Raw genomic sequence first — 26,866 nt, forward strand, 5'->3', positions numbered from 1 at the left:
ACAGGGTCTACTACGCTTGAAATACTGATTGTATTCTAAAAGTATATCTAACCTGGTCTTATTCCTCAAGAATAGTATATTACTATCCTGAATGTATAACCTTACGTCTGACTCACCTTGACTTACTTCTTGCTCCTGCACATAAGGTTATTCCTTGGCTTGCATACTATAGGTATTGAGTTGGTTTTTATGATCATGTTTATATGATGATCTACTACTTAATTGCCCAAGAATTATCTCGGCCTGCTCGAATTTAAATAAACGCTTTATTTTTTGTTTCAGTGTTTCTTTGGGCCATATGCATGCTACAATTTCTTTATACAAAGCTGCAGCCCTCTGTCCTTCCTAAAATGAGCCTGGCTGCTCTGTCCATGCTACTACATTCACAGGTGGTACAGCCTTATACTAAGCGTGCAGCTTATGTACTGCCTCGGATGTGTTTTTTATGAAGTCCTGTTAGGAGTTTAGAGAAACTGCCCATACAACTGACTTGCATGTAATTTAGAATCACATTCTGTGCCTAGCTAACCCACATTCCATGCACATGCAGACATGACATCACATGTCCTTCTCCACCAGCCAGGGCAGAAGAACCTGCACTGACAGCACAGTAAAACTCCACTCTCAGACTAGGTCAGAGACCCACATTGCTAAAGGGTATGGTGATAAGAGCGGATTGTGGCGACAAAAGCTGCAGTTGATACACACGCACAACTTAAAAGCACCATGCATAAATGTATACATGCAGCTGGCTCGCACAACGATATCTGTAACTGCATCCGATACACATGTACAAACAACGTTGATAAATGTGCGATACCCTAACTGGCTTGGAAGGATAAGCACTTAAGTTTCCAGCAGTTGCAGCATTGAGTAATTGAACCTAGAAAAGTAGAACATGCCTCAGCAAAGGAATCATTGTTAAAGAGAATAGTGAAATACATCCCCTTGTCATTTTTAAGTAATTTAATGCTTCAGTCTGTAAAAGCATTGAAATAGCCAATGATTAACTAGCTTTGTTATTCCCCCTGTAGGATATGGCCCCCTCATCCATCATGCAGGAATATGACTTGGCCCACAGACTGCAGCAGAGCCGAGAGGAGCCAGAGCGGGAGCTATCTGAGCGGGCACTGCCCAGGCGCTCAACCTCTCCGGTCATAGGCAGCCCACCGGTCCGGGCAGTGCCCATCGGAACACCTCCCAAGCAAGTCACAATGGCAAATTTCAGTCAGCAGCAGGTATGCTATAAAATAAAGTAAGAGTTGCTGGCAGGCAGTGTCTTTGGGAAGCAGTATGTCTGCTTACAAGCTGTGCACACTGATGTTTGGGTGCAGGTAACCATTCATCACAGTTGTAAATCTTTGCGCATTTGTTAATTTTCAATCAAAAGGTGTGAGGTGTAGGTCAGTTTAGGAAGATCTTTGCTGTATTTCAATATTATCTTTTTTTAATGTTTATTGCAATAAAGGACTTTGATATACAGGAAGACAAATATAGTTTCCCAGTACTGATAATCTGAAGGACTGCTCAGTTTCCCCATAACAAAATGTGCAAAAGGCCAGAAGAGTGAAGCTGAAGGCTTAATTTCCCTGTAAAGTCAGGCCTGGTATGAAAACAAAAGCAAAATGTTTTGGGGTCCATAGAATATGGAGGGAAAGTTTCCTAAAGAGAAATCTTTCCTAACAGACGGCATAAATGATCAGTAGTCTCCTAGATTGAAGTGTTCTGTGATTTTGAACTGTTATGCAGTTTGAGCTATCAAGGACAACATTGCTACTCTTAGTATCTCCTTGCCTGAGTTCTGCAATCACTCCTTTGCACTGGCTTCTTCCCTCCACGCCTCTCTTGTGCACCCCCGCCCCTCTTAGGAAAAAAAAAAAAGTCTGCTGACCCTTCCTGCTGGCTAACTACCACCCTAGTTCACCACCCATTTTTTGGGCAAACTCTTGGAGAAATGGGTCATCTCCAATTAATCCATCACACTGTATCTGTTGGCTGTCTCCACGACCATCAGTCTGAATTTAGAGCATCCAGAGGCACGGAAACTGTTCTCCTGAACAACCGCAAACCCCTGCTCTCAAATCTAGATTGCAACTCCACCCTCCTCTCTCATCCTTCTCGACCTTTCCTCTGCCTTCGACACTGTCAATCATACAATCCTTATAAAATGGGTCTGTGACACCCTTGACATCCCAGTCTGGGAACTGGTTGACCTCTTCCCTTTCTGACTGACCTTCCCATGTGCAACTGGGCCCCTTTCTCTCCTCCATCTCACTCTCTACCTGTGGCGTCCCTCAGGCCTCTATATCCTCTTGCGTTGGCTTTTCAACATCTACCTTGCACCTCTTGCCCACTTGATCTCCACCTTCTCTCCTAATTTCCAGTGTTATGCTGATTACGAACAGCTCTTCTTTGAGCTCCCCTTATTCTCCTCCTCCTCTCCCTCCTCTCTCATTCCCTACTCTGCTATTCTGGTATTATGGCCTGTTCACAATCTCTGCCTTAATGCCAGTACTAGGGAGAATTTTCAGTGTGCGCAAATTCCCTTTGAGCTGAGACCCCCAGCACTTTTGCTGGACTTTAGACTTTCTTTTTATTTTAATCTCCTGAGTGAGTCAAATTTTTTCCACTCACCCTTTCTTTTTCTCTGACTGGGATTTTTATTTTTACTGTTTTATGGAGTCTGGTAAACTCCATTTGTTGAACACCGGTATCTGCTTTTTGCTTTGTGACACCCAGCTCCCTTTGTGCAGTGTCACTGAAAAGTCCATTGAAATAGTAAGATAACTTTTATCTTGCTTAACTTTTCTTTTGTGGGTCCAGCACACACCACCTTATGTGGGGTGCTGGGGTGTTACATTGTAACTCCTTCACCCACTACTCGTGTAACATTTTGTTACGCTGACTAAATTAAATGGCTGGTGGCAATGGTTACTGGTTTACTACCTTTTGTGCAGGTTACTAGCAGGCTGATTTCTCAGCTGCAGTACAGCACCCATGGGTGACCATTTTCCCAAAATGTCCCGGTATTCTTTTTTTGCCATTTTTCGTTTGTCTGTTCTTTCTGGGCTTTTCTACTATCCTTTATAATAGATTGGATTCCTTTGTGAGTTTTGCCTTTGGCAGGCTTCAGTCCTAAAGCCTGCCCAGGCTCCAGTGTGTCTGGTAAGGCAGGAAGCGAGAAGTGCGGGAGGAGCCCGAAACCTCATTGTCCTGTGGCTGTAGGTATGCCAGGCTGAAACGAGTTCGAACTGGGTGGCTGGCTCTACTGGAGGACAGCCAACCCCCAGGTGATTGACAGCTCTCTGTAAATGAATGAGTTCCAGCATAAAAGGTGAGGATTTTTGGACCACGGGCAGTCGACCACTGGAACAAGGAATCTGAAGCAGAAGACGAGCAGCAACGCCAGCAGCACTTTCCTGGACCCCAGAAGCATCGGTGAAGCCTTCTAGCGTTTGCCAACCTAGTTTCAAATCGACAGGGAAGACCCACCAAGAACGACCTCCTCCCTTATGCTGGTGGGACCAACTGCCTTCTTAATTTTGGGCCACCCCCCGACTTGCTGCGACTTTCCTGGACTGCAGAATCCCAATACCCAGGGTACCTGAACCATTATTGAGTGCATCGTCTTTCAAAGATCGAATCTGGCTGAAACTTCGCAGGCACCTGTGTGGACTTCCAGAGACTGGAATTTTTCACGAAAAGTCCCCTCACCAGAGTTCAGGACCGAGTAATCGTAGAGAATCCAACTGGTGGTATTAGTTTCTTCTTGGCGCTAAGAAAAAGCTGCCAAAACCACAAAGAGCTGCTGGAGTGAGCTAAATCCATTGCTGACGACTCCTTCTCCCGAGTGCTGCTGCAGAAGCCCACCTGAGGTCCCCCCTTTCGTCACCACAACCAAGGAGCAGGAATCTGGGTCTGCAACGGTGCGCCTAGAAGGAAGCCAGCTACAATTTCTTCTTCACTTTCCAGGTACTGTTGGGCTTGCGTTGTAAATACCTTGTGCCATTTTTGGTGCTTCCTGGCTTGGAAAAGTGCTCTTTTCTTCATTTGAGAGTTGACAAACTCCTCTGTGCAGGCCTTGCAGCTTGTGCACCTTCATGTAGGCTCCCCATGAGCTCCTGTGTCTCTTCAAAAACCACTGACTGGTTAACTTTTCCTCTGAAGATCTTCATCAGAACTGGAACTGTCCATTTGACTATGGCTGTCCTGGTTTCCCAAAGGTCCCTCTTCTTGATCCTATTGGTTTTGGCAATGCGGGTTCCTCCATTTGTGAACACTTATTGCCAGGAAACCGATGACCTATATCCCTCTGGGAGAGTGTACTTGTTAACAGTTTCTAGTTGTGTTCTGCCTAACTTTGAAACGTTCCCCTCCCATATCAATGCTGATACTGACCTTAATTGACGTCACTCTGTGTGCTGGATATGTAAAGCATAGAAAAGGTTACTCACCTGCATTATTGTTTCTTAAATAAATGTATTCCATGTTAACATTGAATGTTATTGTTAGTGGCTGCATTTTAGATTTGCTTGTCTGCCTTAATGTGTATATATAAATAAATATATTTTAATATAACTTTAAGTGAGTAAGTGTTTACTTGGATACCTCTGTGAACTGATTTCATTGTACTGCTCTACAGCTCAAATTACTCCCTGCTAAGATACGCCTGGCTGCTCAACCACCCTACCGACTTGTGTAGTACAGGCCTATATAGTTGGGTCCCTAATACCAAGAGAAGTCTTATGAAGTCCCACACCCGTTGGACTTTATATAGACTTGCCTAACAGTCAGTAAGACTAAGATCCTTCTCATTGGAACCCCTGCCCCCCCTTTCCTCCTACTCTCTAGCCGCCCTCCTTGGGTCCTCTCCCTGCAAAAATATCTGGGTGTCATCTTCAACTCCTCTCTCCTTCTCTCCTCATATCGCTGACTTTGCCAAGAAGGCCCACTATCAACTTCACCTTCTCGGAGGCATTCTCCCCTTTCCTCACCTTCCCCAGAAACTCAATGGCCCTCATTACGACCCAGGCGTTGGACCATGGTGCTAATAGCACCATGGTCCATGCCGGTAACTTACCGACTCCGCCATGGCGGAATGGGGAATTACCGCCCCATTCCGAGGTTGGCGGGGCGGTAATTCCCCATGCCGCCATGGCCCTTCCCCATTCCCATTTCTGCCCCATAGGGCTCAATGGGACTGGGGAAGGCGCTAATTAAGGCACCATAAATTACGGTGCCGTAATTAGCTCCTAGGTCCCTTTGCGGGTTGGTTTTTTAACGCCTGCTAAAAGCAGGCGTTAAAGTGCCACCCGCAAAGGGACCTCGTAATCAGGCGTTAAGGGTTTAAAGGCACCGCCACCTTTTACGGCGCCGTTAACCCCTTAACGCCTGGGTTGTAATGAGGGCCAATGTCTCTAAAGCTCTGCTTCTCTCCAACCTAGACTATTGCAACAGCCTCTTCCTCAACCTGCCTCTTTCCTCCTTTCATACTCTTCAACTAATCCATAATTGAACTGCAAGACTTATCCTTGGCCTCAAACTCAGGGACCACATCTTTCCAACCCTAAAGTCTCTCCACTGGCTCCCGGTGACTGCAAGGATCAAATTCAAGACCCTCTGCATCATCCACAAGGCTTACTGGGGCCTGGGACCTCGCTACATCCAACTTTTCTGCCTAAATACCTCCCTGCTAGAGCCCTTCAGTCCTCTAGGTCCAACTCTCTTCTGGTCAGAATTTTCTCCAAGCAGAGAGTGGGAGGGTGGTAGATCTTTCTTCAGCAGGGACCTGCCTCTGGAATGGCCTCCCAGCCCCTCTGACTTGATCCAGATATCCTTAAATTCCGGAAACTCCTCAATACCTTCCTTTTCTCCTCTTCCTTCCCCCTCACCCTCCCTTTTTATTGCCCCCTGTATTGGGACTGGTTCCTGGCCCCTTATGAATCTAACTGGGCCCAGGCCCTCTTCGACGAGACCCCCCTGCCCCCCCAACCCCACTATAATCAGCACTTGCACTCGGGCACCCTTCCCTGACTAGCCCACTGAGTCTGGTCCACCCTACTGGCACTATTCTACCCACTCTCCTTTTCCCTGGCACTTGCCCTCCTGGCCCCCTTAGCACTTCCCTAGACCCTGTGGACCCTTGCACTCACTACCCATCCCTCTCCCATCCTTCCTCCCTGACCACACTGTCCCCTTAGCAGTTCCTTTTCTGCACTTGCACGATCCGAATGTTACAAGGCCTACTAGGACCGCTATTGTGTTTTAAATTTTTTCTCCTGTCCCCCACCCCACCTTGTGGCACCTGGCTACACCTTGGCTGTATTGTACATTTATATGGTGCCTATAAGTACAACCACACCTTCTCTCGCAGTCACCCACCTTTCACTCTTCCAGTCACCTTCCCACTCAATTGTATTCACCCACTACTCTACCTCTATTAATCTCCCTCATCTTGCATGCACTTTCACACTCAAGTGCCACTTTCTCCCACCAAGCAATACCCCACCTTACACCTGCTCTCAGCAATCCACCTACACGTTCCTCTGCCCTCTGCGCCATCCTTGCTCTGCTTGGTATTTTGGCCCTCCTTTTCCTCCCTTGACCTCACCAAAACAACTCACTGTCTGGTTTTCTTCCCCTCTTTTTATTCCCCCCTTCCATTGGTTATCTCCCTCAGCTGATTCCCGGGCTAATGACTTCCTTCTCCCCAAGGGTTGGGTTACAGGTACATGACATATATAATTGGCCGTAAGCCCCATCGACATTTGGAAATGATAGCCCGCTCAAAGTAAAGTCAATCTCCCAGTTCGTATCAGGAAAATATGGAAGGTCTTGATTGACAGTGTGATATGCAGACTGCTCTTTGTTCCCGGTAAAGGTATAATCAACCTCACAGTTAATATCACAGTGAGCATCTGAATTGCCGGTTTGATGAGCAGATTGCTCTGCCACCCTGCAGCAGGTACAATCAGATTTACAGTTCATTTCCGTGTTACCCAGTGCATCTGGAGTGATGATTTGTGGTGCAGATCGCTGTGCTGTCTTGCAGTCCCTCACCGGCTCACTCCTGGTTGGGTTGTTTGCTCTTTCTTCGATCACCTGGTCTTCTGTGTAGTGTAGTCCTATGGGACAAGAGGAAACTGGCCAGCATTGTGCACAAGAGGTGATAGGGTATGAAAAGGTGGTATTTAGTTCACTTAACCAAGCATGCATAGAAGAGACAAAGACCGGGGCCGTCCCAACTCCTACACCTCACCTCTGGTGCAGGATTGACTCTGGTATACACTCTGGTAGGCCTCATGCCCTAGGATGAGAGGGGTCCTATTCCCTCTTGACAGGGTCATGTCACTGATCCTGTCACATATAAGGGACACCTCAACAAACATAGCAACCAGCCAGGCTAACTATCCCACGCAAGATGGAATACTGCTGATATTGAACACTGGTCCATGTTAGAAATTCCCAATTTGGGCATTCTAGGGCACCTTCTTAGGGCCCTGCCATTTCTCTTATTGATGGAGATTTGGAAGAACCAGGTCTGCTAACCTGCTGGAGTAAGATTCCCACAGTTTATTACGTTTGTAGGCCCGCCTCTGCCTATACTGGCTGAATACGGTGGTTTAGGCACATCCCAGTTAGGGTTTCCTGCTGCTAGAAGTCTCAGCCAGGATTCCTTCATTCTCCTGCAGACTCCACTTTGGTGTTGAGCAGAACCTGTCTTGATGGGATGGTGTCCATGCTGTTTTACCTCTGCTGGCTGCTATTTTTGGTCAGGGTGTCCCGCCTTGTTGATCTTTCCTGCTGTTGACTTGAAGGATGCTTGACTAGAAGTCAGCGATGAGTGTTCTGGCATGCTTTGGATTTGCCTTCTCTAAAGCCAATGGTCTTTTCTTGCTATCTATTGCTGTGCCGGCAGGAGGAAGAGGATCTAAATTACAATTGCCTCACTTTACGCAGAGTGTGAGTAGTGTTTTGGTGTGTAATGGGTAAGGTTACCCCCTTACTCAACAAGTTTATCGAGGACCGGCTTGTTTTGGGGGTGTACCAACTTTCCTGCTCATTGCCTCGAGTGCCTTGCCCTCTTTTACCCGCTCCCTGCAACGGTAAGCGTCTTTGTTTTGCTTGTAATCTCTCTGCAACGTTCTTTGTTCACGTGAAATCCACAAACCAGCAATGATATGGACTTCACAGCGGGTTGTCTAATAGGGGGGGAAGCGTTCCCAAAGCCCTACGAAACGCCCTGACTGGGTTCAACGATTTACCTCGTCCAAAAAAAGATAAACCCAACATGATTTATGCTTTGGAGCCAAAAATTACTGTTTTCTTCAACCTGGCAATGACCCTCTCACTGGTTGCAGAAACGTTACTAGAGCAACCTCCTCCTGTCGAGATTTCTGGAGCCTTCGACAATAGTACTCGTCATTTTTCACCTTCCATAGACAATGCAGGTTCTTTACTTGATTTATGTTTAAATTACAAGTGAAATTCTTTGTGGCCAATTTCAACTAGTTTGAATAATATTATTGGCTCGAACTTGTCAGCAAGCCCAAACCTTGAAGAGCTTTTCTCCAGTTCGGATTCGGATTGAAGAAAGTGATAGTGTAGATGACGCTTCAGTCTCATCAAAGAACACTTATTTGCAGGAGCTGTAACTTCTTTCCTCTATTAACACTATCCTTTATAAAATGGATGCTTTATTTATACTCTTAACTAACATGGCTGCAGAGCAGCATGAATTGAAATGTATTTTAGCCGAAGTATTTGATATTATTCTTGACTGTAAATCCGGTTCTAATATGAAGAAGATTGTTGATTCAGAGGGGAGGAAGGATGACTTTTTCAAGAAGATTGATTCATCAAGTGATCCTCGGCAAACGCAAGGCTGTGTGTATACTGTTAATCAAATAAACCCTGTGCAGGGAAACCCCTGCGCTAAGCTCAGCACCTTTGGGTGCAAAAGTACCGCAACAGGATTCTCTTAATATTGCTGATACAGAAGAAGATGCAATGGAGGCTTTATGCAAGGAGATCTCGGATTAAGAGTACTCTAAACGCGTTCAGTAAAAGGCGTTGCAAATGCCAGTTAGCTCTCAAATGATCTCGGTGTAACAAGCAAATGGCGTTTTCAAATATGGCAACTACACAGACGATTTTGTATCTTTTTTTTTTTTTATATTACGATGCACCAATCATAAAGCATCCTCACCCACATCTCGACAATCTACTTTCACTAGAGACCAATGATGAAATCGATGCATACACCCCAGCAGCACAACTCCATTGAATATGGTACCAGATTTGACTAAAACCGCTACTAATTATAGGGATTCTGAGGCAATCCTGCCAACTAGATTTGTTTCTCAACCTATCATTACAGCTTCGACTTATGTAGCACCTGGAATTGTTGCCCCCTCCTCTTTGAATTCTTTGGTGTCTTTGGAACACTCAGGTTTTAGGTAGATTTGTCATTTTGATGTTATGTTATGTTACTTGACATTTATATAGCGCCTTATGTATCATTGGTATGACCTCAAAGCGCTGGTAGGTTGAACGCCCTTGGGAACCGCAGTTCAAGTCAGTAGAGGGAGAGTGTTGTATGGTCCGTGGGCGCACCGGATATGTGTGCAGCTGGTGTGGTTGTTTCATGATAGCCGCTTCTTAGCAGTAGGTGTGGTGCTGAGGAAATCAGTTGGATGTGTTCAGTCTAGAGGGTGGACACCCAGACTGAACTGTTCTGGCTGTGTGAGGCCTGAGGCGACGCCTAAGCTAGCCGGTATGTGCTCAGCTAGCTGCGTTTTATTAGGATGATAAGGTGTTTGTGGGGTCATGTTAGTATGAGAACAGCTAGGCCGAATGTGTCATAGCATAGCTTTGTTCTAGTTGAATGATGGTGAATAGGAGAGAGTAAGCGTAGTAGTGTGATATGGTGGTTATCAGTAAAGCGCCTGCGACCAAGCACGAGAGCAAGACTGGGGTGTACATAGCGGCATACATATATAAAGCGACAGGATGGATAGGGTAAACATGTGATACAGATAACATGTTGATACAGGTACATAGCATATACATAGCATAAATAGGAGATACAGAGATATATCCACTCCATCCACTAAACTTTAGCACAGTGATATTGGGGACACTTTCTACATTCAACTATATCACAGTGATGCTATTAGGCACACTTTCTAGATTCAACCTCAGCACAGTGACGCTAATCAGGCAGACTGTCTAAATTCAACTATACCACAATTATGCTATTAGGTACACTTTCTAGGTTCAAACTTTGGCAAAGTGACGCTATTAGGCAGACTTTCTAGATTCGACTATACCACAATGACACTACTAGGCAGACTTTCTAAATTCAGCTTTAACACAGTGGTGCAATTAAGCACAATTTCTAGATTCAGCTTTAACACAGTGCCGCTATTAGGCACACTTTCACAATTGAACTTTAGCACAGTGACGCTATTAGGCACACTCAATGATGTTGGGAATACCTTCCAAATTCAACTTCAACACAGTGATGCTTTTAGGCACACTTTCTAAATTCAATTATACCACAATGACGCTATTAGGCAGACTTTCTAAATTCAGCTTTAACACAGTGGCGCTATTAGGCACACTTTCTAAATTCCGCTTTGACACAGTGACGCTATTAGGCACACTTTCACAATTGAACTTTAACAAAGTGATGCTATTAGGCACATTTTCTAAATTCAGCTTCAACACAGGGACTATATAATGGGACACTTTCTACGTTCAATTTTAACAAAGTGATGCTGATTAGGGCACACTCACTGGTGTTGGGAGTACAGTCAAGAAGCAAAGTTTAATATAGCGGAGCTATTACGGAACATGACCTTATTATGTGACTGAATGATGTAACATAATATAATGTTTTAGACTTTTAAGTAAGGGTGGTAGTGCTTTCTGGCGTGAAGTAATTGCTTCAGTCCCCACCCTTGCCACACTTACGTTTTGTTTTGGTTGGTGCTGGTTGACGGCAGGCTAATGGCGTAATGCTTCTCCTGCGGATACGCTTCTTTCCCTCTCCTAGTGAGACCCCCTGCACTTTTGCTGGACTTCTGGACCTTTTTCTTTCAATCCTGAATGAGTGGAGCCTTTTTCTACTCATTCGTTATTGTGGGCTCTGTCTTTTGGAACTCTACTCTTTGTATTCTACCTGTACTATGGAGTCTGCTCCATAGTGTTGCAGAGGTCCCTTGGGGTCCTCCTTTTGAGGTTCATTGTATATATCCTCAAGTAACTACTGTTCTTAAGATACTTAGTATCTCTCCCAAAACGCTATAGTCTGAGAGATTGGCACACCCCACCTTCAGTGGAGTGCCAAAGGGGTACCTAGTGTCCCCCTTCTCTCTACTCCTGTGGCTTTTTAGTCACATAGCGAATCTACTAGTTATGGCTGGTGGACGTGTTCTACCAACTATTGTTTAGTTTTTTTACCGCAGGCTATGTCCATAGCCTCGGTGGTCCACAATAGGGCACCCAGGTACCAACTTCAGACCTCGCTTCTATTTTCGACATTACTAGCTTGGTTGTTCTTTGTTATCCGTTCTTCTACCATTCTGGGAGGGGGGAGTTCTGTGTGTGTTTTGCCTTTGGGAGTTCCGCCTGAATAGGACCAGCTCCCTCAGGCGGTCTGGCTGTCCTGATTGGACAGCCAAATGCCCCTTTCTGTAAAATGCTTAGAGATTGCAGAAGAGTGTGTGCTGGAACTGTATAAAAGGTGAGGCTTCTGGAGTGAAAAGCAAGTCGACCACTTGAAGGTGAAGTAATCAAAGAAGACGACGACCAGAGATGCCTGCAGACCCTTTGCAACACCGTGAAGTGACCACTGTTGTCCTGACCCAGTTTTCTATGTCACAGAGGACCTACAAAGAGGACTCTTCTTTCCCTTTGGCTGATTGGAACAACCAGTCCCCAGACCAACTTTGAATTGAGCCATCTCCCGAGGTCCTAGGAGTTACCAGAGCTGCGGAACCCCAATACCAGGTGACCTGCTACCCATTTCGAGTGCAGCATTGTGGAAAGGCTGAATCCGTCCAAATCCTTGCTGAACCCGTAAGGACACTCCAGAGATCTGATCCAACTTGCATAGACCCCCTCATCAGAGTGTGGGACTGCAGGAAGCAAAGATGATTGACTGGGTGATCTGTGTCCTTTGTTGGTGCTGCAGAAAAGGTGCCAAAACCAGAGTGAACCGGGAAGTTGCTGAAAGTCGTGCCCCAGGTCCTCTGTCGAGACTGCTCCTGAGAGACCTTGTCTATTGTCCTGCCTTCAGTCATCAGACCAAGGAATCCGGAGGGCGAGTCCAGAGCTGCAACATCGCGGAGCATCCAGCACAACCATTTACTTCTGATCTAAGGTTCTGTGCTTACCTGATTCCAAGATGTTGCTCCAGAGCGTTGAGTGCACCTAGAGGTCCAGGGTCACCCCCTATTACCGCCAACTCAAGCCGCTGCTTGTGTCCCTTCATCAAGTCCTTTTTCAGGTCTCCCTGATTAGTTGTTAACTTGCTGCTTCTATAACAGTGGCTGGAAGAAATCCTCAGGAACTCTTTGTATTCTGCTACTTGTAAAGACCTTGAGCCCTCTCCGAACAGCATTTAGCTAGGGTTGCATTTTGGGACTTAAAAGACTTACTAGGAGAATAAACCCTCTCTAGAACCTTGAACCAAGCTAATGTTACACTCACTAACCATTTTCCTACCTTTAAGTGACTTTACTATGTGTTTGCAGAGTAAATCTATTACCGTACTGCGCATACGTAAATTCGTAATCGATAACAATAACATTAATCCCAATAACAATAATTGGTAACGATAACATTCTCTTTTCCCTTTCTAACATTGTTACAAATGTAATCGCGAACCAACACAAAAGTGAAAGTGCCCTTTGAAGTGTTTTCTCCAGTATTCCAAAGTGTTCTAGTGTATATATAATACATGTATAATTTTATATAAGTTATACCTGTAAGAGCATCTTTCGTGTGCATGTCTAGCTAAGGTTCATTGTACTTACCTACAGCTCACATCTTCCTCTTAAGATAAGCCTGACTTCTCTGCCACTCTACCAAGGTACTAGGTTAGTACAGACTAACAGACTAATACTAAGAGTTGGAGATCTACAAACCACTGGGATAGCTTACTGAAGTCTTACTACCAGTAGGACTTTAGGAAAACTCCCCTAACACTGGGGAGGATGACAGCAGTGAAGATGGTGGTTCTACCTAGAGTCCTATATATTTTCAAGCGCTCCCAATTCAGGTACCCAAAGCTTTCTTTGGCTCACTTAATAAAATTGTATCAGCATATATATGGCAAAACAAACCTCCCCGGATAGCGATGTGTACCCTGACCACTTTGAGAAATCTGGGTGGACAGGGATTCCCCAATTTTTCGCGAATACTGTGTGGCAGCACAACTCCAGGTAATGGGCGAATGGGGCACAGCAAGATAGGGCAGTGGCGGGGACACCCCTATCTGGACGCAAGATGCATAGACCACTGAAGGTGCGAATTAGCAAAATATTGGGGTTGGTGATTAATGTTTGGGACTCTGTGGTGGCAAGGGGGTCTCTCTATGGCCCTGTCCCCATTTTTACCACCATTCCAAGATCCCCAATTCCCGCTTTGGGTTGATTGGGTATCTTTTAAGGTTTGTAAGGAGGCAAAATGTCAAAGAATACACATGTTTCAAGGGCAACATTTAAGATCGTTTGAGGAATGCAAACCAAGTATGGGGATAAACGAGGGGGATAAACTCCGCTATTGCCAACTGAGCCACTGGCTAACCGACACATGTATCAAACTGCATCAAAACAGCCGCCACAAGCCAGCTAACCCTGTTTGAGTTATTTATTACAACCCATTTGGGATCAAGAAAATTAGTCTGTCCTCTATACATTCCTCAATGATGGCATAACCCCAATACAATGGAGATAAATTAAGAGGTGGGAGACCACATTCAGAAAAACTAAACAAGGGAAAGGTGGGAACGTCTCTGAGGCAATATACCAAAACTAACGCACTCCATTCATTCAAAGGAAATGTGGAATACAGTGATGTTCCAGTGCCATTACATCGCGGCGTGGCCTCATGCAATGTACCCAGCGGTTCGACCCGATTGCTGGAGAGGATGCATGGCTAGATCTGACTGGTCCCATATTTGGTGGGACTGTCCAGTTCTCTCTCCATTTTGGGATGGGGTGAAGTCAGATTAAAAGAATATTCCAAGGGGTGGATAACATTGAAGTAAAGGTATGGCTATGCAGTCTATGGAAACCAGAGCTCAAACGTACACGAGGAGAGAGATGCGAGGCTATAGCAGCATGGTTGGTGGTAGTGCAAAACTGGAAACAAAGGCAGACACTGACAGACCTTGAGTGGCTTAAAAGCATGTGTAACTTTGTGTCATTGAAGTGGGCAACATATATGATCCAAGAAGACCAGGCGATGCGGGACTGGGGAAGTGTGCTAACATATCTTCAAAGTGACTACATGGTGCAATGGTGCCCACACAGACTAAGAATTCTGGATATACTGTGAGGTGGAAATGAATGTATAAGAACAGCATATTTGGAGTCTCTCTGGCGAGGTGGGGTGGAGGAGGAGCAGTGGGGATGCTTAGTTTGCCATGTTTACTGTAATGAAAATCAATAAAAAGAAATAAAAGGGTTGTTTTGCCAATCCACAAGATTGGACTCTTGGCAATGTTGGATATTAGCCAAACATATTTCTCTGCCATACTGTTAAAAAAACGTTCACAATGGGTTATGGCCAAAGGGTTACTGTCTCCCTTTCAGACAGGTTTCCACAAAGGGCACAGCACTTTGCACAATATTTGTGCCCTTCACGTTATTTCCGCTTTTAGGGGCAAAGTGAGGGGTAAACTTTATTTTTGCTTCGTAGCTCTTACTAAGGTGTTCGATTCTATTTCTCGACTGCTACTCTGGGCCAAATTGGGGAATTGATGTGTGTTACTATAATTTCTTATTTCCCGATATTCTGACACTACTGTGGTTGTTTGATAAATCAGGCTGCAGAGACTATGCGTGAAATTCCCACCAATCGTGGTTTAAAACAGGGCTGTTTCTTAGCTCCTTTGCTTTATAATTTATGTCGGTAATGTGGGCCCTGTTATTGAATCTGCTCGTAATTTTCCAACACGTATAGGAAATATATTGGTGCCTTGGATCGGGTACGCTGACGACACCACACCATCCTATTAGGCCAAACCCTGATTGGCCTACAACACTCGTAAAATGCCCTATCCTCTTAAACCGATTTTAAAAACGTTCTTAAAGTTGATTTTTCAAAAACTAAAATTCAAATTATGGGTGGAAAATCAAAGAAAACGTGTTTTTGCTGGCTATTCAATGATTCTCCCTTGGAAATTCTGGACAGAAATATTTATCTGCGAGTACCTATTTGCCACTCTCCTCTCCAAGATTTGGTATGCATTGAAAAGGTCTTTTTTAAAAATGTATTTATTTTTTTAAATCAAAAATAAAGACCGATTTAGAAAGACGGCTCTGTAAATGCACAGCGCAGTCTTTCTAAATTGAACTGTAATGCCCCTGCCACACACGAGTGCGAGCAGGGGCTGACCGGCTGATCGAGATGGGCAGGAGAACACTGAACTGACGTGGGAGGAGAGGTTATGTATGTATGTATGTATGTATGTGTATGTGTGTGTGTATGCGGAGGGGGCGGGGAGAAGGTGTGTGTATTTGCATGCGTTAATGTGTTGGGGGTAAGATAGGGACCGGGATGGGGGAGCGTGCAGAAATAATGGGATAGGCGTTTGGAGGGTGAAAGCACCTGTTTTCAGAGGTGATTGGGTGGGGGTGGGAAAAAAGGAAGAATAATGAAGGCCGCACTAAATCGATCGAAAAATAGTCTTTTTTTTGTGTGTGCTCTTCAACATTGGCTGACAAAAAAATGTTGCATCTACCCAGTAAGGCCAGATGCTCTCAAACTGCTCTAGATAAGCTGCAGTCATTTTATAAATATAAGTTCCAATTGCGATTACATAAGTATTCAGGTGCACTCCACGCCTTGTAGAAAGATTGAAATAATTTTCACTGTTGTGCGTAATTTTATAAATCATAGTTTCATCCAATTAGTAGAGTCAAAAAAGTTGAATCCACAAGTTGTAAAGACAAAGAAGTTTGTTAGTCCAATGCGGCTCAATGCCAATTGCTTCAGAGCATTGCTCATTGCCAAGGCCTGCACCCTGTGAGGCAAGCGGGGGCATGCCTCACCCAGGACCGGCCGGTCCGAGGAGCAGGCTTCTAAGTCCTTTGAGGGAACTCCATCCGTAGGGGCCCAAGACCAGGCCAACCTCTCCACCGTCTGCCTCCATCTCCAGTCATCGCTCCAGCTCCTCCTCTAAGTGGAAATCGGCTAACCCAGGGAAGGTGCAGGAAAATCCGGAGAAGACCAAGGCACAGGGTAAGGTGTCCGACCTTCCCCTGAAGACCCAGGTGGGTCATGTCGACGATTGAGCTGGTGGGGGGCGGCCCTCTCGATCCCGACTGCGCCCAGAGTGGCCCTTCCCCCTGAGGCAGGAGCCTTCAGCCAAGCAGTGGAGAAAATGCTGGAGAAAAGGATGCCATTCCTGAGCCTGATGGCCGACCCCTCAGGATGCAAAAAAAAGGGGGGGGGGGTTGCGGCCTCTACCGTGCTCCAGTTTTTCTTCAGATGAAGAGGACCTGGTGTCCGTTCACACGGTCAAGGAGGACTTGGGTAAAGATGACGGCGGAAACGCTGAGGAGGATGATGCCGGCGGTAGCGCTGAGGGGGATGATGGCAGGAACGACAATGTGGGCGCTGGGCCCAGCAAGCCTATTTTGCCCCCCCCAGCCCCCAACTGACACCTCCCAGGGACGTATCGCTGGCTATCCTTTCAACTCACGACACGCTGGTGTCAGAGATCCAGAAGAGGATGCTGACTGCACCTGTGGCACCGGACCGCCTGCCGGCAAAGAAGAGAAAGCAGCACCCTACGCTACCTCATCAACCGCTGCACATGCCCTCTCCCCTCCAGTCCCCCATAGGGACATGGGTAGGCTCACGGCGAGGGCAGCGTTTCCCAGCCACTGAGGGCTTCACCCCCAGACGAAGTGGGGTCTTTCCACGCCATGGTCGCTCGCGCATCTGAGCTCTTCCAGCTGACGCCAGAAGAGATGAAGAAGGCAGGTTTTCTTTACCAGCGCTGGGAGGCCAAGAGGAAGACCATTCTGGTGGTGCCTGTACTGGATGACGTTTGGGATGAAGGCCTGGCATTGATGAGAAATCCGCCTCAGCCCTGGCCAAAATAGACAAGCTGTAAAAGAAGTACCGGTGCCAGAGTCAGCACCCAAGTGCCTGCGATGGCAGCCCTCCCCAGACTCAGTGGTCTCGGCGGCTGCGAGGAAGAAGTCTTCAAACCCCTCATCTTCAGCCTCCATTCCCCCGGACAGCGAGGGGAAGAAGTTGGATGCCATGGATAGAAAGGTGATCTACTCGGCAGCAACGACAGTCAAGTTAGCGAATGCACTTGCGATCCTGGCCAGATCGGACAGGGAGTTGTGGTATAAGATTGCCCTGCTGCTGGATTTTCTCCCTGATGACAAACTGGTCGAGGCGCTGGAGATCCTCCAGGAGCGCGAGGTGGCATCAGACCATGCCATCACAGTTGCCCTGGACATTGCGGACACAGGGTTCCGTCCGATGGGGAACAGTGTCTGCCGCTTCGTTGTGGCTGGTTGAAAGCCACCAACTTTCGGCAGGAAGTTCAGACGAGGGTCCTGGACATGCCTCTCGACAGGGACAATCTCTTTGGGAAGGCCGTCGACGAATCGCTGCAAGCTATTAAGACCGACACAGAGACGGCCTGTGCCTTTGGCACGCTTCAGCAACATCGTCCTTCCTTTCGTGCCTCAGGAGGGAAATCCAGGTCATCAAAGGGTTTCGGTGGGGATCATCCCTGTATCGCCAGCCCTCCTGTTCCATGACCCTGAATGCCTATAGGGGTCGTTCCAAGGCTTTCGGAGGTGGCCTACGTTGCTCCTAAGGTGGCACGCAGGCCCTGAAGCAGGATTGAACCAGCCAGGACGTCGGGGCCCCACACATGCTCCCCGGTGGGAGGTCGGCTGGTGGGCTTCGTCAGCGAGTGGGAAAGATCTCCACTGACCAATGGGTGCTGAATGCTCTCGTCCACGGACAGTCTAGAATTCCAGAAGTGTCCGGATTCCACCAGTGCCCCGGCAGGAGCAGCACATCCCTCAGCTCCTGCAGGTAGTACTGGCCATGATAAGAAAAGGGGCAATAGATCTTGTTCCAAAGTGACTCTGGGGTCTACTCCAGATACGTCTTGGTAAAAAAAGACCAGGGGCTGGAAGCCCATTCTCGACCTGTGGCGTTTCAACAATTACCTCAAGTCCCAAAAATGTAGGATAGTCCGGTTGCAGCATGTGCTCGGCTAACTGGAGGAAGGAGACTTCCTGACGTTGATGGATCTGGAGAACGCTTAGTTCCATGTTCCCATTCACGAGAAGCCTCGTAGGTTCCTACACTTCGTGGTACAGGGAAAGCATTACCAATTCAAGGCCCTTCCGTGCGGACTGAAGTCAGCGCCCATGGTGTTTACGAAGAGCCTGGCACCAGTGGCGGCCCATCTGTGTCTAAAAGGGATACATGTGTACCCGTACCTCGACGACTGGCTCATCTGTGACAATCGGGGGAAGTGGCTGTCAAACACACAGAGGACCGTCCGGCTGCTGACTGATCTGGGGTTCTCAGTGAATTATCCAAAGTCCTGCTTGATACCATCGCAGAACGTGCTGTTCCTGGGGGCCAGGCTCAACAGTCTCCTTCGTGGCGCCCCCCTCAGAGGAGAGAATAGCAGCCATTCTACGCAAGGTGCAACGGCTGAGACCGCCACAGGACAGACCATCAAGTTGCTGCTTGGCGTGATGTTCTTGTGCATTTACTTGATCATACTCTGTAGGCTGCTGATGCCACCCCTTCAGGAATTGCTGAACGCTCAGTGGATCCAGGTGTCCGGAAGCTTCGCAGACAAGATTGTTCTCGACGAGGAGTTCAGTTGAGCGATAAGGTGGTGGGGCGTGAGCTCCACGAGCGCTGGGGGCATGGATTTCCAGAGCCCTCATACCATGAGATGGTCACCACGGAGGCTTCCCTTGAGTGCTGGAGAGCCCACACCAGAGGCCTGTGGCTACTGGAGGAGAGCGATCTCCACATAAATGTCCTGGAGCTGCGAGCAGTGTTGTGGGCCCTCAAGTCGTTCCTTCCGTCCCTCAAGGGCAAGGTGGGGAGGGTCTTCACGGACAATACCACCACGATGTTCTACATCAGGAAGCAGGGGGTACCATATCCCTGGCGCTCTCCAGAAAGGCGTAGGACCTGTGGCACTAGGCTGTCGCGCAAGGGATGTTCCTCATTCCTTTTCACCTGGCGGGAGTCAAGAACACCATTGCTGAGTCCCTCAGCAGGGTGCTGCGCTCTTGCCACAAGTGGACAGCCTCTTCCTCAAGTGGGGCAGACCCCAGTTCGATCTTTTTTAGGCGACAACCTCCAAATGCCAGAGATTTGCCAGCAAGTTCCACCAGCCGAGGAGCATGGGGGTTGGGGAGGGCACGCGTTTTCCTTCCCGTGGGAAGGCCTGTTCCTGTACGCATTTCCTATGTTGCCTCTCCTGCTGCGAGTGAGTAATCAATCAACTTAAACGGTGCTGATGCAGGATGATCCGTGTCACCCTGCCGTGGCTGCTGCAGATTTGGTACCCAGATCTTCTCAGCCTGTCCGCGTCGCTGCCGGTGGTCGTGGATCTGCTCGCCAGAGAACGAGGCGTAATCCTACATCATGACCCAGGATTGCGGAACCTGAAGGCTTGGCTCCTGCAGCCTTAGCATTCGGAGGGTACGAGCTGCCAGTGGACTGCAGGGAGATCCTTGCCAGGGCCAGAGTGTCGTCGACTCTGAACTGTTACGGGCAAAAGTGGGAATGTTTCTCAACGTGGTGCTGGATGCAGAAAATCAACCCTCTGAGGGTCACGGCCCGCAGATTCTTCCGTACTTGTTGTCCTAGGCCAAGGCGGGGCTGGCACACACCTCCATCAAGGTGCATCTGGCGGCTATCTCCCACTACACCAGATCTCCAGGACGGTCTACTCTTTGGTCCCACCGTCTCCTCAAGGAGTTCCTCAAAGGACTGTTTCGATCGTTCGCGCTGGTGAAGGCTCCTGCCACCGGTGTGGAAACTCACCGTGGTACTGACAAGGCTCATGAGGGTCCCCTTCGAGCCTATGCATCAGGCCCCTCTTGTTCCTTACTTGGAAGACTGCTTTTCTCGTGGCCATCACCTCTGACAGGAGGGTAGGTGAGATCCAAGCCCTTTCCTGCAAACAGCCTTATTTTACTTTTCACAACATGAGGGTGATGCTGCGGACGCACCCCTCCTTCATGCCAAGGGTGCCGTCGGAATTCCACCTCAACGAGCCATTGGTGTTGCCTGTGTTTTTGCCAAAACCTTTTGTCGCCGGCTGAAAGTACTTTGCACTTGCTGGATGTGGCTTGTGCGCTGATGTTCTATGTGGCACGCACAAAGAGTTTCCGGAAGACATGTCAACTATTCGTGAACTTTGGTCCTGTGAACCATGGGAAGGCCTTGTCCAAGGCTTCCATCTCCAGGTGGCTGTCCGGCTGCATCACACACTGTCACCGGTTGGCAAACCGACTGCTACCCGGCCGTCCGAGAGCCCATTCCACCAGAGCGATCGCTGCGACGATGGCGTTCCTGTCTGGTGTGCCCCTGCTGGACATCTGCAGGGCTGCTATGTGGAGGTCCACGCACACCTTCACAAGATTCTACTACGTCGACGGGGATTCCAGAGACTAGTCCAGGGTCGGCCAAATAGTACTACGCAACCTGATAGCTTGAAGGTGAGCCTGTTCCGGAGGTAAGAGTAATTGCTTCTGTTGAGCCTTGCCACCTCCCGTGGATGTGTAATGTATTCTTTATTCATGAGCATGTGAATCCAAGCCAGACCCCATGCTGGAGAAGGAACATGTTACTTACCTGTAACCATTGTTCTCCAGCATGGGTCTGGCATGGGTTCACATGTGAACCCTCCCCCCTGCCCCTCTGAGGCTCTTCTTGGTCATACTACCACTTTACGTGCTTCCAAATCTGAAGATGGCTGCCAGAGGAGGGGATTAGGAAGAGGGCAGTCATTGGCTGGGGGCAGTATGACCAAGAGCTCAGTGATTGGTTTATAGGAGGAGGACAGATGGTAAGTGAAAGTGAAACTGTTTTTTCTTTTACCAAGGATTCCCAGCCTGGCGACGGAGAATATTCATGACCATGTGAATCCATGCCAGACCCATGCTGGAGAACAATAGTAACGGGTAAGTATCTTGTTCAATTTGCTTCTGTGTGTACAACCAACCTTTTTTCCTTCCAAAAGACTATCTGATGTGGTTTTGCTAATTAAATACAATTACCGTTTATCTGTAAAGCAACACGAGTGCGCAGCAACACCGATAATACGGTAGAACTGTCATTGGTGTCAAACTCTAACAATTGTAACTGCGAGCAAATACTACTGAAGTAATCCCCTCTGAAAAGTATTTTAAAGAATTCCTATATAGGTTGGTTGGTGAAATAAGTATGTATCTACCTTATTCCTGCTCCTACCTGTGAGGCTAAGAACGTTGGGGTAGTCTTCGACTCCACCCTCTCCTTCTCTCCTCACATTTCCGATGTCTCTGAGAAGTCGAACTATCAGCTGCATCTCTTCAGAGGTATTCTTCCTTTCCTCACTTTTCCCTAGAAGTTCAGTCTTCAGAGCTCTGGTCCTCTCGAAGCTGGTCAATTGCAACAGCCTCTTTCTAAATCTTCTCTACTCTTCTCCCTCTGCAACTTATCCAGAACAGGACTGCAAGACTTGTTGGCCTCAAGTCCAGGGATCGTAGCTCTCCAACCCTGAAATCTCTTAAGTGGCTCCCAGTGGCGGCAAGGATCAAGTTCAAGACCCTATGCATTGTCCTCAAGACTTTCTGCGGCCTAGGACCACATTACCTCAACATTTCTCTTCCTAAACATCTCCCTTCTCAAGCGCTCCGCTCATCCACCTCCAACTCTGAGGGTCGGTTGTTTTTCCAAGCAGAGTTTGGGGCAGATCTTTCTTTGGCTGGGGCCACCCTCTGGAACAGCCTCCCTGCCTCTCAAACTTGAGTTGCTTCTGGAACCGGAGTTGGCTCTGCTCAAGACCTTCGTCTTCACTTCAGCTTTCTCTCTTCCTCTCCCATGCTGATGACCCGTCCGCTCCACGCACTGGTCACCCTATGAACTTGGGCCCAGGTCCCTGCCGGTCCGTTTGCACCTTGCACTGCCGTTTAGGTAACCAAGCAGTTGTGGTCTGTAACTGTAACCTTACAGTCCCTTCTCTCTGCACTTATGAGCCAACCCTTGGCTGCTCTTTCTGATTACCTGCACTTCTCCACCCCCCTTGGCAGTTCTCCCCTTCCCCGCACTTGCGCGATCTGAATGACACAAGTCTGACTAAGATCGTTATTTTGTCCTCTGTTTCCCCCTCCTTGTCTTGTCGTGCCTAGAAACACTTGTGTACAGGCGCGTTAATGTATATTTTTAATATAAAATTTACTGTGTAAGAGTTTCTTTGGACTATTGCATTTACTGGGTTCAGTGTACTTACCTACAGCTCACATCTTCATCCTATGATAAGCCTTGCTGCTCTGCCATTCTACCAAGATCCTTTGGGTAGTACAGACTTATACAAAGAGTTGGGGACCGTTCTATTGAAGGGATAGTTTTATAAAGTCTTACCTAAAGTGGACTTTAGGAAAACTCCCCTAACCGCCTCTCTAACTGGAATTATCAGTGTTGCTCAGTGTGGACTCATTGTGGCCCTAGATCACTCTCAAAGCCCTAATGAGAGTAAGCCTTGCTGCTCTGCTACCTAACTTGATTGTGTTTGGCTAAAATCTGTGTCTCCCTGTTTACCATAATTGGGTGGAGGACTCTCAAAACATTGCCCACTCCCCATGGGTTGATTATGAAACACCATATTAACAGCACAACACCCTTAGCCAAGGACTACCGCAAAAGCCAAAAAAAGGTAAAATAGTCCTTCACAGGAGTTGGCTCCAGGACAATGGAGGAACCTGCACAATGCATACCTTAGCAGCTTAGCTGACATACCTGGTCTGCCCACCAGCAAAAAGGGCACCTTAAGCAGGACAATGGTGGTGGTGACCAGAGAAGGCCCAGGCCAGCAGATATAGCAGGCTGGTGGAGTGCCAACACCTTTCCAGGTGGCAGCAGGTTCCAAAATCAAGGCGGTACACCCTGGTAGTAGATTGCAGTAAATTGTGGTAAAATGGCCATGTATGGAAGGGCTGGTCCCAGTAGATGCAGGGGTCCAATCGCAGAATGAGGACACCCAGCAGCCAAAAACCCAAACTGTAGCTATGGCCAGGACAATACATCCGGCCAGTATTGTCACATGAGGGCCTAGAAATGCAGCAATGGAGGGAAACCGCAGAAAATCCTCAAGCAGACTAGGTCACCTTTCAAAAATCCAGCAGCCCTGATTTTCCCTATATATCTAATTCCTCTTTTGGGCTGGCTTCTGCCAGCCCGCCAATCCCATCAGGAGATTTAAAACAAAGGTTTAGGCAGCCAGCCAATCGGGAAGCTTAAATACAAAACATAAGACAAACTATCAAAACAATATATAGAACAATTTGCCTAGGATAATAAAAGAGAAACTGAACAAAGGAAGACTAAAAGAGAAGAGAAGGGTGGCGCATGACTAGTGATTTGTAAATTTAGAGTCAGACCTTAACCCTCATTTAGGGATATAAGGTGTTATTCTTCAACAGTAGCTTACTTAATGCAGAGTTTTTATCCCCAAGAAACAAGTGAGACAACTTAACCCAGTAAAATGGCTGAAGCATCTCTTCAGCTCTGAGGAACTAGACTTTGAAGTTCTGTCTCTGACACCCAAAAGTAACCTTCTTTCCCCATGACCCAGCGAGGCAATGTAGGCATTTTTGTGCACATCCATCATCCAGACTGTGCTGCTTGGCCTCCTAATTTGGACCATCTCATTCTACCAATGTCCCAGCACAGATGTTGCTGCTGGTGGACCTTACCTTTGGGAAATGAACTGTTGGGACATTGGTACCATCCCCCCAGCATGGACCCCCTCCATTGACTGGCCCTGTGGCTCTTAGTTCCAGCTTTATGGAGGGGATTGTCACTGTTAGGAAAGATGTCTCATTTGGCAACTTTCCCTCCATAGTTTATATTAACGCCCAAACTGGTTGCTTTTATTCTTGACCCTGTCCTGATTTTTTGCAGGAAAGTGAAGCCTTCAGCTTCACTCCCCTGACCTTTTGCTCATTTGTTATGGGGACGCTGATCAGTCCTTCAGACTATCAGTACAGTATAACTGTTTTCCTTTCATTTTTACGCTTTTGTAACTTTTTAACATTGCACACAGTATCTCGCAATGTAGTGCAATGGGTATATGTTGGGACGGTTTTTTTTAAGTCCAACTAAGGGCTTAGTAAAACCATTCAACTCTGACAATACAAGACTCCCCTCTTAGGATAAGGCTGTACCACCTGAGTTCAGGGTAGCATAGAACGGGCAGCCAGGCATATCTTAGGAGGGTGAGGGAGCTGTAGAATCAGTACAAAGAAATTGTATTATACATATGGTCCAAAGAAACACGGAAACACTATGTATTGTAAAAATAAAAAATGGTTTCTTTAAGTGCAAGTAGGTCCAGATAAATCTTGGGAGGAATAAGTACTATCACATTATATATAACCACAATTCTAAAAACACAACACTATGCTTTCAGACCAAACCATAGACCTTATTTAGAGAACTAACATTCTCCAGCATTGGATCTTTCATGGATTCACATGCTGTGAATATGTCCCATCGTCCAGCTGGGAAACCTCTGTAACTTTAATATAGTGGTTTTCCTATGGAAAAACTTTGACACCTTTAGTGTCCTATCAACGTCTTCATCAGTGCTTTAGGCAGCACCAATGGGACGTCCAGTATATAGCCCTACCCCCATGGTTTCCCTTCAGATTTCAACCGTCTTCCAAACTGTTGGGATCACCTTGTGTTCTCTCCAGAGAATTGGTTCTTTTTTCTGCACAGCTTTCGCTGTTCCAGTGCTTCTTTGATACTTCTAGGTCCCATCATGTCATCTGTGGGCTCAAAGAAGTCGTTATTTCGGTCGTGTGAGACCTGCAGCCTCAAGAATGTGTACGCGAGGGACGGCCATGCAGACTGCTTGTACTGCTTATACCCCAATCACTCCGCTGACAACTGTGACAACGGTCTGGGGTTCTCCCAGAAGACCTTATGGACCGCAACATGAGATTGATTTTCTGGCTGAACGAGGGGGCCTATGCGGCTTTGGAGGTAGCCTCTTCCCGCAGGGGCAGGTCCTCTACTCCTTCGGCCAAGAGGTTGCCATTGCTCCAGAGAGCGTGGTTGGCAGAGCCGATGCCTAAGAAGCAATGCACTGGTGAGGCTAGGCCAGTGTGAGATGTTTGGGGAAAAGGCAGCGAGTCTTCGGTGGCTCGACCGGTGCTGAGTAGTACAGCGTCGGGCCCCCCCTCCCCTCTCAAGGCTAGTCTGCGCCTCAGGGGGATAAGCCAAAGGACTCACGTTTACGGCCGCACAGACCTGTGGAGTCGACTTGCACGCCTTTGCATCGAACAAGGTGAAGTCCAGGTATTATTCGTCATCCTCGTCGACAAAGAAGTAGACTTCCAAGGAGAGGCGTCACTCCTCTTCGGGCCATGTTATTTTATTTATGAAGCGCCAAAGCCCTAGGGCGTCCAGGCGATGAACAACGGGACATGGCTGTGAGGGGAATCCATCTCATATTATTTTACATAAACGGCCTGGTCTTTAATGATTTCCTGAAGGCAAGATTTCCCTCCTCCCGGAGTGATTCTGGCAACTCGTTCCACGCCCGTGCCACCAAACCAGGGAAAGAACAGCCATTTCCCTGGGATCTTTTAACACGGTCCACTCTGAGGAGACGAGCCTTAGTGGATCAGAGTTCCCTAGTGGCAAGATAAGTGACTACCCTTTGAGGTACATGGGAGCAGCCCCATAGATACATTTATGAGCTAAAGTCGATGTCTTAAACAAGACCCTGGCTGATACCGGTAGCCAGTGCAGCTCTTTATGGGCTGTGGACTCTGGTTCTCTCCGTGCCATTTGGTGGACTATGCGCACCGCTGCATTTTTGGATTTTCTGTAGTTTTTGAATAGCCTCTTTGCTGGAACCTCCCAGTAGGGAGTTGCAATAGTCCAGCCGAGAAAGTGTAACAGCCCGCGCTAGCTTTGCCCGGTTACGTTTTAGAGATCATGGGGCCGACCAATCTTAATACTCCAAGATAGTAGTTACCATTTTTTACGATAGAATCCACATGGGCGTCTGCGTTCAGGTTAGCCTCCATGTATGTACCAAGGGTCTTCACCTTGGTAGCCACTACAATCCGACTGCCCTCAATCAAAAAAACTAGCAAAGGCCTGATCAAGACCTTCCCTGGCTTGTTTATGCCCATAAATTATCAACTTGGTCTTCCCGGCATTCAGACATAACCAATTCGATGCCATCCAGTTTTTTATAACCAGGTAAATGTTACATTTCAAATGGATTGTGTCCTCCAAAGTATTCCACATCTTTGACATGTAATGTCCACAGCTGTGCACTTCGGAAACTTTTTAGGCAGATGGCGTCCTGCGTCAATGACGTCGGGTCGATGTCCCT

General features: G+C 47.4%; 1 protein-coding gene across 1 annotated transcript in view; it reads left to right on the top strand.

Moving 5' to 3' along the window:
- The window catches only part of PATL1 (PAT1 homolog 1, processing body mRNA decay factor), a 706,345-nt gene that overhangs the window by 165,588 nt on the left and 513,891 nt on the right, over positions 1–26,866 (top strand). The window contains exon 5 of the mRNA XM_069628825.1: positions 1,035–1,238. Coding sequence (XP_069484926.1) covers positions 1,035–1,238 — 204 coding nt within the window. The remainder of the gene's footprint in view (positions 1–1,034; positions 1,239–26,866) is intronic.

This window comes from Ambystoma mexicanum, chromosome 12, assembly GCF_040938575.1.
Source record: "Ambystoma mexicanum isolate Mex_15411 chromosome 12, UKY_AmexF1_1, whole genome shotgun sequence".
In the NCBI taxonomy this organism is placed as follows: Eukaryota; Metazoa; Chordata; class Amphibia; order Caudata; family Ambystomatidae; genus Ambystoma; species Ambystoma mexicanum.